Below are 15,795 nucleotides of genomic sequence, written 5' to 3'. Positions count from 1 at the left end.
TTTGTATGTCCATTTTAAATAGTTTTAGACACGAATGTTGAATTCAAGCCAATTATTTATTTATACTTATAATTATAACAGATAAATTCATTCGACATTTTATCTATTAATAATATTTAAAATTTTGGTTGGCAACAACAAAATCAATGGAATATTTATTAAATATTGAAGAATCAATACTAAACAATAATATTTATTTATGCGAGATGTTTACAGTTAAACTACAGAAATATAATATTTTTATCAATAATTCTGAGGCGCCAGTTTATAAATGTTTTGTTTCAAAATTATATAGCTTCGTATAAACATTTTTAACATAAAAGTAGAGTAATATTTTTACCAGAAATAATTAATTGACGGCATCGATAAATATCGAGCTGGTATAAATTTATGAACGAAACTGTGGAATTTTTTCGGTCGACAAAAAATCAGCACATGTGACAATAAATCAGTCTTTTTAATCTTTAAATGTAAGTCTGAGTCGTATAAAGAAATTGTTTGAGTATTTTTGAACATTTGCCAAATCTTACCAAAACACTTACTTTTGTAAAGCAGAAATTGTGGTGACATCCAATAACTGAATAAGACACTAACGCATCAACGTGGTGATTGTAATAATTCCTGAACGTTCACAAACAAACACTGCGAAAATAAAACGAATCGTTTAAAACCGGGACTTCGAAATTTCGTGTCTGACCGAATGACGGGCGATACGAATTCGAATGGAGTGCAGCAGGAAACGTGAAAAAAAAATTGCGGAGACCGCGCGAAACGTACAGCGAGAGTTGATGTTCACATGTCGCTGAAAACGGGCGCTGAAAATGCATCGAGCGTCGAGCATCGAGCGACCAGTTTTCAGTGCGGGCCGTTCAGCGCATCGTCCGTAACCAACATCACCGTGCGCCTATTCGTAACCGACTGCTGCTGCCTACCGCTTGCTGCCTGCTGCCTGCTGCCTGCTGCCTGCTGCTTGCTGCTTGCCGGAGCGACACGCTCTACGCTGCGGCTACGTACTCACCGCCGTCCGGATTTAACACACGGAATTATCGGACCTTTTTCATTTTTCCCATAGAAAATGACTAATGACTATAACACTTACATATTTATTTTGTGTTGAATGTTGTATTCCATAAACTAAACATCTACTTGACATATAATATTATTTTAATATATTTAATTAGCATTCTTAGTAATATTATATAAATATTTTATTAAAATGAAGAAAGCAATTAAGTATCTTATGTACAAAATATAGTAAACCAACAAATAATATTTTGTATGTGCAAAATAAATAAATTTAATTAAGTATACTAATTAAATATATGATGATAAGTTATTATATTAACAAATTTAGTTTTTAAAATTATTAATAATGTAGTGTATTTTTAATACTTATAAATAATAATTGTTTATAACCTAGAAACAAAAACACTTAAAAAAGAAAATTTATCTAATTTAGAACAAAATGCACATATACATGTATGATATATTAATAATACAGAAACAGAAAAAAAAAACTAAGAAATATAAATGATTGAAAAAAATGTATAAAGTTTGTTAGTGGGTCACATTAGGTCGACCTTCAAGAAATCCCTTTGAATGGAGGTCGAATTGTGCATTTTAAAGTAGATTTCAACTTTTCGTATCGACTATATTTAACGGAATAACTAATACAACTAGTGAAATATTTTATGCAATTTATTTATATACACAATTATACAATATTTTATTTCTATGGAATATTTTTTATCCTCTTAAAATATTTAATGTTACATAGTTTTATTATAGTTCTATAGTATAATATTTTAGGTACATATATTTTAAAAAAAGTAGTTCTCTTTTTTATACATTATTTTATTTCAAATAATTTTATATTTTTTTATAACCTCTTATTATTTTTAGTGATACTTAGATTTATTATAATTTTACATTCACAAGAATATTAATAATGACAATAAAAAATAGTATAATATATACTGTATATACTTTTTTAAAATATATACATAATTAAAAAATTGTTCCGTTAAAATATTTAATAATTTATTTTAAATAATTTTATGTAATATTATTTTCAATAATTATGTACATAATTCAAAAAAGTAGTTCTGTTAATATATACATAATTTTATTTCATAAATTGCATAAATTTATTATATTATACACAATATATAATAATATAATATTTTTGTATATATTTGTTTAAAAAATATATATACAATTAAAAGAGTAGTTATGTTAATATATACAATATTATATTTAAAATAGAATAGATTTATTGTTTATATTTATTTATTTTATTGTTACATGGTGGTATTATATTTCTATAGTGTAATATTTTATGTATATATTTTTAAAAAGGTAATTCTGTTTTATATATATTATTTCATTTCAAATAATTTTAATATTTTTATATCCTCTTATTGTTTTTAGTGTTACTTGGTTTTATAATAATTTTACATACACAAGAATATTAATAATGACAATAAAAATAGTATAACATAGTATGTATATATTTTTTAAAAATATACACATAATTAAAAAAATTGTTCCGTTAATATATTCATTAATTTATTTTAAATACTTTTATGTAATATTTTATATTCTTTTATTTATTATTTAAAGAAATATATGCACAATTAAAAAAATAGTTCTGTTGAATATTTTATATCCTTTTATTTTTTTAACGTTACATGAATTAATATATATATATATATATATATATATATATATATATATATATATATATTAATAATGACAATAAAAAATAATATACATACATAAAATTTTTCTGTTAATATATACATAATATTTTATGTAATTATGTTTTGTTATATACATTTGTTATAGTATTCATTTATTATAGTAAACACAATAATAATATTTTATGTATATATTTGTTCAAAAAAATATACACAATTAATAATAGTAGTTCTGTTTATATGTACATTATTTTATTCCATATAATTTTATGGAATTTTAATATCTTCTTATTGTTTTTAATGTGACTTAGATTTATTTTAGTTTTACATACACAAGAATATTAAGAAAAAAAGTTAAATAATAGTGTAATATTTTATGTATATATTTGTTTAATAGAATATACGCAATATAAAAAAAATTGTTGTAAGTGTTGTACTAAGCTATTTGAAAAATAAAAAAATATAATTAAAACTTAAAAAAATATATAAATTAAACTAAAATTAGTTTTTATTGACCACTTTTATTCTTTATACTCCTAATTTAATATTATATTAAATAATTTTTATCTAATATTTCAATTTTTTTATTTTTAAGGTATAAAAAGTTTTAAAAAATTAATTTAATTTAAAAAGTCTCATAACTGAATAATATTTAATTAAAACAATTAGATGTACTAAATACATAAATTAATTAAATTTAAATAAATTTGATATACCTAAAAGAATAGAGAATTTTACTTATACAAATATAATCAACAATCTTGTTAATGCAAAATTGAGGTTTTCACTATATATTTTTCCCAATTATCTTGTCCACAATCAGATGTTGTATTAAAATTAGTTTTTATTGACCACATTGGTTCTTTATACTCCTAATATTGAATCAATATTATATTACATTGGAACATTTCAATTTTTTAAGGTATAAAAAAGTTAAAAAATTTTATTTGATTTAAAAAACCTCATATCTGAATAATATGTAATTAAGACAATTAGATATGCTAAATACATAAAATAATTAAATTTGAATACCTAAAAGAACAGAAAATTTTACTTATACAAATATAACCAACACTGATTTAGAAATCTCGTGCATGCAAAATTGAGATTTTTAATATAGATTTGTTCCTATTATCTTGTCCAGATAATATGTATTACCACATACCCCATTTTTCAAATGAAAAATTCGATGTATACGTAACTGTTTTGACTAATTTGCTAATAATGCGTCATTAAGCATTTGCATTTAAAAATTGTAAAAATTTAATTAAAAAGTATTAATTCTTCGGTAACTGTATGTAGGAACAGAAGTCAATGGATTTAGACAGCGCAAAAAAACTCATAAAATAACCCATTAGCCCACACATTTCCCAGTCGTAAACAATTTCAATTTAATTTTTCGTTTTAAAAAATAATTATAAATAAATGATGAGCAAAAAGGAAAAGAAAAAATCTAGACTGGCCGATCAGAATCCCGTCGTTTGGTTAAATGGGATATGTGGGGCAATAAAAATTTTATTGGGTCAACAATTTACCGAACGCCGACACGTTATCCTGCGCATTGCTACAAACTTCATATCGATCTCGAGTGTGCGGGACGCGAAACGGGAACAAACGGGACGCAACTACTCCTGCGGGATGCTGGAATTGCTGCACTTGTGCTGTTTTGCACCATGAAACGCTTTCTTTTAATTATGCATTTAAATTGCGCCACTACATTTTTATTACGTCCTTTTACAATTCTTTTTCCTTCATTACTTTTTGCAAGACTATAATATAATAGTTTTTCGCTAAAGAAACAAGAGAAAATCAATGGGTTAACATTTCAATTTGCTAAATTTCTTATATATGTTAGATTTCGGATAAAACGATGTCACTGATTTTGGGGGATGTGAACGGGATTCTGCGTTGGCTAGGTCAGGTTGGGTCAAAACTGGGTCGTTTATCGATTACGTCCCGCTCGAACGTTGCGGATTATGGTGAACAATTTGGCTTGGAATTCTTGTTCGGCGTTTTTGTTTTATTCGAGGGTTTGGTACGGCAAAGGGCTTGTAAATTCCGGTTTATTCGTTTTTTCATTGCCGCTCAGGGGCTTCAGATCAATTGGAACGTGAAGGGGTGCTTCGAGGACGCTCAAAACAAAGGAGATGTGAAGGACCGTCAAATAAATTGGGGGGGGGGGTGTTTGTTGGTTGTTTTAATTTTATTGCATAAAAATGTTTAAAACTTTTAAACAAAACGTTCAATCAGTTTGTGAAAGGAGAAGATGGAATTCAATTTTATAGCACAGCTGATGGTTTCCAACAAAAGGTCTTCCATAAAACGAATAATTTGGAGCAAAGAAAACTCTTTTACATGATTACTAAACTTTTGCTTTAAAATTAGATAGCTTCAGCAAGATTAAAATCGATAATTTCCTGTAAAACAAACAATTCATTAATTAATTTTTCAGAAAGGAATTTATCATCTTGATTGAAATGTAACAAGGTAAATTTCCTAGAATTATGCAAATCGATTGATTACACTAAATTAATATGACGATCACACATCAAAAACAGATTGAATCTATAATTATTAATTAATTAACTATCAAGGACGTTCAAAAACAGTTCCAGGCGGAAATAATGGATCATCAAATCTAATTATACAAATTAAATGGCTCAAAATCCATTCAAGGATCAATTTAAACTATTCTTATTGTTTCCTTATTCGTTATGTTATGTTGTGATAATAATAAAATAAATGTAAGGTCGAATCTCTTTTAATTATCTACAAACTTGAAGTATTGATTTGTGAAATTTCACAAGGTATCAAAATACATAACATTAGATTAAAACATTTTGCAATTGTTTAAGAATAAATTACAACATATTATCATAATTTATGTTTATTACAACTAAAAATATTCAGTGTAATTTAAAAAAATAAAAAGCGTGACTAAAATTAATACAAATTACACATTTCGTAAACATTTCTCTCAAAAACATTAGAATTAATTAACAAAATCAATTAACGAGCACGCAATGTTCCTATAAACTGCATATTTGTCCATTAAAAAAACTCAATAACCCAATTACTAGAAAAAATAAAATGGACAAATACACGTTTTGTTTAATTATCCAAACATTTTGCATAATACTCATTGAGAACGTTGTGAAGTATGAAAAAAATCGTTGAAGCGTTCGTAACACAACAAAATGCACTTTTACTAATTTCCAAAACGATTATTTAGATGAAAGTAATTTTTATATTTTTAATAAAAACTATTTAAGTAAAGTAACATATATTTTTAGGTTTAATAAAATTTAGAAAGTAGGTAGAACAGAAAACCTATAGGAGTTTTATACGAATGAAATCTCCGTGTAAATAACATAAATAGTTGAGGTTTGTTGCATTCGTTTCCATAAGGAACGAAATGAGAAAGTAAGTAAACACGACAAGGCAAAATTCGAATGTGGCTTTTACTCTAGCAGCTCAGATTTAACTGTACTTACATAATGGAATTTGCAGGAACTATTGTTTTTAAAAAAAATAATTTGTAAACATTACTTCTTAAGTTGGAATTAACCTTTTCAAAATTAATCGCTTCGAAATTTGTACGTTTATTACAGCATTAAGTTTAACAAAATTTTTAAATACGTCATAAATATTTAGACTGATATTTAAAAGACTTATTATTGTAGACCGAATACACATAAAATACTTGTTAAATTTAATTTTTATCAAATCAAAATCAAAATTTTTGTTAAATTTATTTATTTTTTTTTTTAAATAGATCATAAATATTTAAACTGATATTTAAAAAAATTTATTATTGTAGACCAAATACACATAAAATTCTTGTTAAATTTAATTTTTATTTAGCGATTTAATTTAAAAAAAGAATCGCTTCGAAATTTTTACTTTTATTACAGCATAAAGCTTATCAAAACCCTTGTTAAATTTATTTATTTTTATTTTTTTAAAATACCTCATAAATAACTGATATTTAAAAGACTTATTATTGTGGACCAAATACACATAAAATTCTTGTTAAATTTAATTTTTATCTAGCGATTTAATTAAAATAAAAATCAATATTTAAATGGCATATTTTTACAATTACTAATTGTTAGTGCAACTCGAGCGGCGTCCGTGTTTCTATGTAGCGGCGCCAACAGTCTGCAATTTTATAAATTGATCAATGAACGCAGTCCGAAGTGCGCATGCGCGTTGTTTGTGTAGCGCGTCGCAGTTCGTTTTGGGTGTACCGTCCATTTCTCTCGGCAATTTTCAATATTATTAATACCAATTTTCACAGATAAACGATTATCAGGTGACATAAACAATGACGTGGGGATTCGTCACTTGTGGACCGAACGAAGCGCTCGTTATATCAGGTATTTTAACTACAATCGTTTTATTTTTATTTGGACACTGATGCAGATTAAAATACGAGGGTTAATGTCAGAAAAGGCGGCAATTTTGAAATTTAACCCCTCCGTTTAGTATCTATAATATTGAGTCGATTTGTTTGTTGATCCTTAAGAATAACAGTTACAAAGTTAATAAAATGTTACAAATTATTTATCATTCCCATATAAACATTAATGTATTTATTATTAAATCGACCTTGAATGTTTCAGTTTAAAAGCAGTTAAAATCTAAATTTAACAATGTAGAATGTTATATACAGTTTTTATTATTTCATTCGGCAATTTTTGCAATAACCATAAGGTTAATTAAAACAAACTTGACCTGTTCCATGAATTAATCAACAATTGATGCTTTTTATCTGTCAACTGACCTCAAATCTGCACCATTACTCTTCAAGTTCCACTGTGGATGTATGAAAAATCGGAAAATGCCATTTTTAATTTTTTTAATTAATTTTTAGGATGTTGCTACAGCAAACCACTATTAGTCCCAGGAGGTAGAGCTTTTATATGGCCTTCAATCCAACGAATTCAGAGGTACAAAATCTGAATGCAATTAATTTGCATATCAATTTTCACACGTATTAAATTATGTAATTCTAGACTTGACCTTAAAAACTATTCAAAAAATACTTTACATTACAATGTTTATGATAGTTACACCTGTTTCTCAACATAATAGACAACCTGAAGTGCTTTCCATAACAATCTTTTTATAAAGTAGGCAACCCACATTGTACCGCTTTAATAAATCTTTTCCATCCCTTAGAATATCTCTAAACACAATGACTCTTCAAGTGGAAAGTCCAACAGTTTACACAAGCCAAGGAGTTCCAATCTCCGTCACGGGAATCGCACAGGTACCAAGGAAAAACTAAATCACCAAACATAAAATAAACCTTTTGAACTTCTCAGGTGAAGATCCAGGGACAAAATGAAGAGATGCTGCTCGCAGCTTGCGAACAATTTCTCGATAAGAACGAGAGCGAAATCCAACACATCGCACTGGTTACTTTGGAGGGTCATCAGAGAGCGATCATGGGCTCAATGACTGTGGAAGAGATTTACAAGGACCGTAAGAAGTTCAGCAAACAAGTTTTCGAAGTCGCCTCCTCCGACCTCGTCAACATGGGAATCACCGTTGTCTCTTACACTTTGAAAGACATCAGGGACGAAGAGGTGAGTAAAAACTGATGGATAATAGTCAATAAGTGAGTTTAACATTTGATTTTGTTGTTTTCTATGATTTGCGCTACAAAAGGGTGCCAAGGTACGTCCCCATATTTATCTGTATATGTGTAAAGGTTTCTTTGATGTGGTGTGGACGTGTAGGTTTATCGTTAGAGGAAAAGAAAGTGGGCTCACACAATCCTATTATATTTGCACGATTTCATTTCGAAAATCATAGCCCACAAAACATTTAATTGCTTGCATAAACCATTAAATCAATTATCTACAAAGAAAACTTTGATTTCAATGCTTTCTCAAGAGGTTTATCTATCACACATGAAATTCCAATTTCAAATTAGTTATGATCAAATAATATTGGCACGCCTTTTTATTATATTACGTTTGCCATTTATTATTTTATTGGTTGCCGATTTTAAAATGAATAAAGTTATTATCTGTGACATTAATCATTCTGCTTATGAATAGTAGATATTGTAATGTACGCTTCTACGAATATAAAACAATTATTCATGCACTTACAAATTTTATAAAAATAGGGATATTTGAAAAGTTTGGGAATGGCGAGAACGGCGGAAGTAAAACGGGACGCCAGAATAGGCGAGGCTGAAGCCCGATGCGAAGCCCAAATCAAAGAAGCGATAGCCGAAGAACAACGCATGGCCTCTGTGTTCTTAAACGACACAGAAATCGCGAAAGCTCGTCGCGACTTCGAACTAAAAAAAGCCGCCTACGACGTCGAGGTTCAGACGAAAAACGCCGAAGCCGAAATGGCGTACGAGCTGCAAGCGGCAAAAACCAAGCAACGAATCAAAGAGGAACAGATGCAGATCCAAGTGGTCGAGAGAACGCAACAGATAGCGGTACAGGAACAGGAAATAGCGAGGAAAGAACGGGAATTGGAAGCGACCATCAGACGTCCGGCTGAAGCTGAAAAGTACAGGTTGGAGAAAATAGCGGAGGCTAACAACAAAAGGATACTTTTAGAGGCTGAGGCGGAGGCGGAAGCGTTGAGATTGAAGGGAGAAGCTGAAGCGTACGCTATTGAAGCCAAGGCGAAGGCGGAAGCGGAGCAGATGGCAAAAAAGGCGGAAGCTTGGAAGGAATACAAGGAAGCTGCCATGATCGATATGTTTTTGGATGTGTTGCCGAAGGTAAGCGTTTACTGTCTCGTTGAAATTGTTTAAAATGAAATATCCATTTGTTTAGGTTGCTGCCGAAGTGGCTGCTCCTTTGTCACAAGCGAAAAAGATAACGATGGTTTCGACCGGTACCGGAGACGTTGGTGCGGCTAAACTAACGGGAGAAGTTTTGGATATCGTCAACAAGGTTCCAGCTTTAGTGAAAACAATGACCGGAGTCGATATATCAAAGGTACTTGGAAAATACATGGTTGATTTATTAATTACTTAATTTGTTTATTGTTGCAGTCGGTTCATGCGGCATAGAGAAAAAACGAAACTGGAAATTGGGGAGGTAACCAAACCAATATGCCTTGCACATACATTTGATTGGGTGTTGTTGCATCTTTTTGTATAAATTGATATTTCTTCTGATATCAGACTTGCATTTTTTCAATGGCCAAATTTAGAGATTCATACAGATAGAACCTGTGAAATATGAATTTTGTGGGTAGATTGATCCTGACTACAGATTCAGCCTTAAATGTAGATGTGAAATGTCTATTTTTTGAACATTTGTATTTGTATCCTGTGTATATACACTAAATTTTTGTTATTCTTGAGTTTCGATTTTAAATTCATTTTTTGTTGATATTTTATTCGTTTTTTATATTTTTTGTTTTTATTAAAAATATTTTATATAAATAAAAAATTATATTTGTCTGGGTAGTTTTATTTAAAAAAAAATGATAGAACCAATTATCAAACACAAAAATATTTATTAGTCACATATAATAAGTCAATAATAGGAAAAAATTTCGAGTTTTAATGATTAAATAATGTACAAATTTTATATAACTCTATAAATGCAACAGTATAAAAAATTATATAATCTATAAACGTAAAAACTTGAAAATCTAAACTACAATAATTACATTACTAAGATTAATGGAATAATTGTGATGAGGTTTACTTGCTCTTGGGGTGGCTTCTAAGTTTTTCTATTAGTCTAAACTAAGTATTAAGGAAAAGTATTCCGAAGAAGCGTCTACAGGAACAAAGCATAAAAACTACTCTTTTGTCAATCCCATTAAAATATCATAAAATGCGTCCAAAAGTGACCATCAACCCTAGAAGAATTCGGAAGACACCTAAAAAAGAAAATATATTACTTTCGTGCAACTAATAAAACTATTTATTAACTTTTATTACTTTGGTTATTTGATTTTTTATTATCTTGGAGATGTATTATATAATCATTGTCAATTTCTAGGAAGCATTTCTAATTATGGTATTATTTAAATAAATTAACACTTATTTTTATTCGTTGCATAAATGAACACTTTAAAATTACGTTGTAATGACTTCATCCTTATTGCACTTCCGATTCTATATAATTAAATAAATACATTTTATGATTTTATAATAAATTGATTTATTATTATACTACTGATTAAACCAGTATAAAAACTGACCTTTTATGAATGTTCGCATCTAAACAGATTCGGGTTTTGAATGTCCCACATAATTTTACAGGAAATTCTCGCTTCTGAAATTTATCAACAACATTCAATCGTTTTTTCGAATGTTCATTAAAAGTCCTGTTTGAACATGCATGATTTATTGTTATATTTTACTGTGATAAAAATAATTGAATTTCACTATTTTATGTACATGCAAAAATTAATAATTGACAATGACGAATCAATACCGTAAAAATGTCTCCTACCTCAATAAAATCTTGCTGCGAAACGTTTTGTTGGCCTTTCTGAAAATTTATTTGCACAAATGAATTTCGAAATTTTACTTGAACATCACACCCAGGAAAGGAGAGACATTTTCACAAAAGACGGTAAAAACAAATAACCATAATTATTTATGTATGAACAAGCAAAAACTCACCGAACTGTGCAAAACGAAATTAGGTATTTGTGTGAAGAGGTCTGTGTATTTAAAACACAAATTAGTGATGCAGTTTTTATTAATTTAAAATAGATTAACAATTCATAAAAAAATATTTAAATATAATCAGTCTAAACGGTTTTATCATAATTGCAATAAAATATATATATATATGTATGTATATGTGTTTTTTGTTTATCTATTCTTGTACATCGATCATTAATCTTGAGCATTTGCTTTGGTTATATATGTTATATGTGACGTGTAACAAACTCTACGGATTTAGGGTACACAGTTAATTAATTGTTAGTAATACGCTTTGAAACTGAGCATGAAACACAATTTTTTGACTAGCACAGAATTGGGAACAATAATTAACCTTTTGTCATATGATTTTATGTTTTTTTTTATCAACTAATTTGGGTTTTTATTTGCTTTATAAAGAACTAAATTAAATAATATTTGCAATTAAAATTTGTAATCGGATTTTAACATATTTTAAAGATCTAATAAGTTTACGTAAAAATTTATATTTGAAAGTTAAATTTTCTGATAACAAATACAACAACATATCTATATAGGTGGAAATTACTTTTAACAAAAATAGAAATAAAATATTAAAAAAGTGTTTCATGTATCATTTTCAAGAAATGAAATTATTGTTAGTAAGAGAGATGTTGCAAACATATAAAGAAGAAACAGTTTTAAAATTGACAAATAATTATTAGTTATAGAATTAATAAACAAACAGAACAATAATCAACAAAAATTACATATTTGGAATGTATACAAACACGACATGAAACAAACATTGCGATTTAATGTTCATCATCATAATACCAGTATGAAATAAATAAATGAATATGATACATAAATTGTATCATGCATTAATTTCTCAAATAAAATTAATACACGTTTAATGCCATCTAATAAACACAGAACAATAAATATTTTTTATTAATAAGTTTTATCGAAATTATGTACTTTAATTTATATCTTAACGTACCAATAAATAGTTGGTGAACGTAATAAGAATCATTATCTGCGAATTAATATTAAATATTACGAAACGAAAACATGTTTATCACAATCTTGACTAATTAAGCATATTCTCTTAATGTATAAATTTTCTAGATTTTAAAAAGGAATGTTAATTAAAAAACATCTACTTATTTGAATTCACAGCCTTTATAATTTCATACAAATGCTATAAAATTGATTGGTTATTCTTATCAAATATATAGCTAATAAATATACTTCATATACTTATCAGTATAATAAATATTAAATCTATATAAATTCTTATGGAAATAAATATTGCAAGATTAAACAATATATACATTTATCCTGAAAATTACACAAAGAATTTTAATTTTAATGATGCATCTCCAACTCGTTATTAATTCATAGGTAGAATCATCAACGATTGCATAATTGTAGTCGAACAATTAAATATATACATAAGTAACCAAGATAAATGGCAGTTTTCCAAATAAAACCTTGAACATTAAACGCAGCAATGTCCAATTCATACCTTTTAAGTTAAAATTCTCAAACTTTCCCTAACAAATCGTGCACATACGCCTTTTTCCTATAACCCCTTTTCAAAAACAGCCTAATTAAAAATAGTATCAATGCAAATGAGGTTACGTAAATTATAAAACACATACTCGTATCAAGCGTTTGGAAAAAATTCGGCGCCGATCCGGAACTGACCGGTCCCTCCAATCCCAAATGCAGGATCCTAGTGTCCGAGTCGATGTAACGGACGTTATTGACTCCGTACATCGTTTTCAGGTAGTTGAACACTTCCGGGACTACGAAGGAGTCGTCGTTCAGGCGACATTGCGGACAATTTTGTTGAGATGGAAACTGGATCTTGGGGAATTTTGGGTCTTCCGTCGCGTCGCCGTGCAGACGGTTGTTCACCTCGTTATGTGCGGACCACAGCCAAAGGACCGCGTCCTTTACCGAGGCTACTTCCTGATATTTCCTTCTTTTGGCCATCTCCTGGAAATGCTGAGAACAATCGGTGCAGCCGAAGAACTCTTTTATGTATCCGTGCATGGCTTCCAACACTTCCGACGGTTGGGCGTCTGGATTCTGAAGGTTTTTCTCGTAGTGTTGCATGGATAAGTAGTGGAACATTTTCCACAGACCACAAGGGTAGCCGCGGAATGTTTTGGTACTTCCCCGACAACCAATCCATCCTTCCGGCGTCGAAAACACTTGACTGTCTAGCTTTTCGGCCGCCTTCACCTTGTCGAAGATGTCTTTTCCCCGTACCATGTCCCTTCCGTCCACGTAATATTTTAGATCCATCAGGAAGGCTTGTCCGTATTTTCCGAACGGGAAGTACTTGATTAGAACACTCAGGTAATTCCTTAAAGCTGCCAGTTTATAACCTGTTATTTCTTTAGTTCTTGATACTTCTTTTCTTAGTGAGTATCTGAGGGCTGTTTCTAAATCTTTTTGGAAGACTACGTCGCCCATTCTTTTTATTTTTTCCAGTTGTGCATCTTCTACTGGTTCGATTCTGGTTTCTACGTTATCTTCATTGGAATTTTGACTATTCTTGACGTTAATGTTTTTGGACTGAAGATAATCTAGAATGGTGTTCTTTGGGTTGTCCAAAATTGTTAAAACCTCTCTGTTTCTGTTACTATCAAAGACAACAACAGCAGGGACATTTTGAATGTTCAAACTATTCAACAAGTCAGTGTTTTCTTTGGTGGCATACCTGATTCGCACGTTTGGATTTTGTGCCAAGTCCAAGGCAATGGTTTGCCCAACAATTGAACCAGGTTCTTGCACCACCAAAAACACATATTTTACATTAACATCAGTAAAAAGTTCGTCCGTATGTTTGCTCAAATAGGGAGAAATATCCGGATACTGTTTACCTCTGCCTTCTTTTTGCTCAGCCACAATGGTCTCCAACAATGTTACTTTATGATCATCGGCTCCCCCTTTAGCACTGACCTGTATACCTAAATTTTTCGGCCCCTCGATGTATTGTTCGTGGAAATACCTCAAAGTTGGGTATCCCATAATTTCAAATTCGCGGCAAAGCGGGTTGTTTTCTTCGTTAGCGCAGTCGATGGCTCCAACAGCGACTCGGTTCTTCCAATCTTTGACTGTCGTCGCAAACTCCTTCCAAGAAGGCGCAAATCTCTGACAAAAACCACAGTAGCTGTTGTAAAACTCGATCAGCCACGCGTTTTTACTACCATACACTGAGCTTTTGAAGTTGTGTATCGTTAAAATCTCCACATCGTCCGTAATCGAATACAAACCGACCACTTGGTCGTTTTGTGTCTTGAAATTGTTCTTGAACATGTCCACCGCCGCATTGTCTGTGTACTCGAGGAAGACCACCACGAAAATTAATTGCAATAACAATTTAAACATATTGGCCGACAACTATCACTGAGGTTATGTATTTTGACAGGTCACGTCAACAGCGCGGAAGTGGTGTGGTTGCTGCGCGATTTCAAACTGAGCATATGGTTTACGTGCGCGACACTTGTAGTCATTATCTTGCATAGAAAGCTTATCTTGACTGTTGCCATGTTGTTTGCCGATAAAATGATTATTTTGTAAATTAGTCATTTTTAAATAATAAATCCGATATTTATAATATAAAATTAATCTGAAAAATCTTAAATTATTTTAATACTTAAAATCTGTCTTTTTTAACTAAATAAATTATTAATACAATTAAATAAAAATACATATAACTGTGATATATACAGTGTGGTCATTCAGCAAACCGACTTTTTCGGGTCTGAGACGATTTTGAAGTGCTCGTTTTCGTTCACTACGTTCGATACGTATCGGTTTCCGAATTAAAACGCGATTGCAGTGGATTCGCATACAGTTTTTAGTACAGCCGAATCTCGATAATTCGAAACTCGAGGGACTCTTAAAATATTACGAATTATCGATTGTTTGAAATATCAAATGGTTCGAAATTTTTGAGAGGAAAGATATAAAACTTAGAATTATTGAGTGTTGATAATCAATTATTATTACGTTAAGAAGTACATACATACATAATGTGAATTAATTAATTTTTCGAAACAACTATGTTATATTGGTTTGCTTCAAATCATATTGCTTCTGTTCAGACTCCTCAATAACTTTTTTAAGAGAAAAAGTGCCTGAAATGCTTTTTCATCACTTTCGTTTTGTAGACAGAAGCTTTGTAAGGTGTCGAATGAGGCTCATGCTTCCTTAACTGTCACCTCTCCCAAAGGTTCGTCCTCATTGAACGAAGTCAGAAAAACTGGTCAGAAGCTGGTTCTTCATCATCCGTAATTATTGGAAGATTTTCCAGATCTTCTTTTATGTAACCGGATTTTTTGAAGCAGTTGAGAATCATTAGAGGTGTTACAGCTCTCCATGTCATGTCAATCAGTAAAATACCGGTTGCTATAGAACGTCTTAAAATTATGGACAATCCCTTGA

At 29.9% G+C, this 15,795-nt stretch overlaps 3 protein-coding genes across 8 annotated transcripts in view; 1 reads left to right on the top strand and 2 right to left on the bottom strand.

The window, feature by feature from the left end:
- The window catches only part of LOC109599018 (dual specificity protein kinase splA), a 43,223-nt gene extending 42,290 nt beyond the window's left edge, over window positions 1-933 (bottom strand). For 2 of the 3 annotated variants that reach the window (XM_049962604.1, XM_049962605.1), the window contains exon 1: window positions 543-930. The gene's annotated coding sequence lies outside the window, so the exon portion shown is untranslated. Of the gene's footprint in view, window positions 1-542 lie in introns of all 3 variants that reach the window. The other variant, XM_049962606.1, reaches the window with a different exon arrangement.
- A 5,981-nt stretch (window positions 934-6,914) lies between these two features.
- On the top strand, window positions 6,915-10,144 carry LOC109599024 (flotillin-1). The gene is made up of 7 exons (XM_020014959.2): window positions 6,915-7,078; window positions 7,576-7,651; window positions 7,884-7,974; window positions 8,030-8,293; window positions 8,842-9,456; window positions 9,512-9,676; window positions 9,733-10,144. The coding sequence occupies exons 1-7, from the start codon at window positions 7,027-7,029 to the stop codon at window positions 9,748-9,750; spliced, it is 1,281 nt and encodes a 426-aa protein (XP_019870518.1). The 5' UTR covers window positions 6,915-7,026; the 3' UTR covers window positions 9,751-10,144.
- Window positions 10,145-10,182: 38 nt separating this feature from the next.
- Window positions 10,183-14,818, bottom strand: LOC109599022 (sulfhydryl oxidase 1-like). Of its 4 annotated transcripts, none has more exons than XM_049962434.1 (3): window positions 12,996-14,818; window positions 11,153-11,191; window positions 10,183-10,574 (listed from the first exon to the last, which is right to left on the bottom strand). In XM_049962434.1, the coding sequence occupies exons 1-2, from the start codon at window positions 14,734-14,736 to the stop codon at window positions 11,154-11,156; spliced, it is 1,779 nt and encodes a 592-aa protein (XP_049818391.1). In that variant the 5' UTR covers window positions 14,737-14,818; the 3' UTR covers window positions 10,183-10,574; window position 11,153. The 4 variants fall into 4 exon arrangements, 3 of the variants coding, with proteins under 3 accessions (XP_049818391.1, XP_019870515.2, XP_049818390.1); XM_020014956.2 differs by lacking the exon at window positions 11,153-11,191 and adding an exon at window positions 10,899-10,972 and having other exon boundaries at window positions 12,996-14,817; XR_007547161.1 differs by lacking the exon at window positions 11,153-11,191 and having other exon boundaries at window positions 11,326-14,818.
- Between the last annotated feature and the right edge of the window lie 977 nt (window positions 14,819-15,795).

This window comes from Aethina tumida, chromosome 2 (assembly GCF_024364675.1).
Source record: "Aethina tumida isolate Nest 87 chromosome 2, icAetTumi1.1, whole genome shotgun sequence".
Taxonomy (NCBI): Eukaryota; Metazoa; Arthropoda; class Insecta; order Coleoptera; family Nitidulidae; genus Aethina; species Aethina tumida.
Note: the sequence above shows the minus strand (reverse complement) of the source record. Positions and strands in the feature narration are given on the sequence as shown.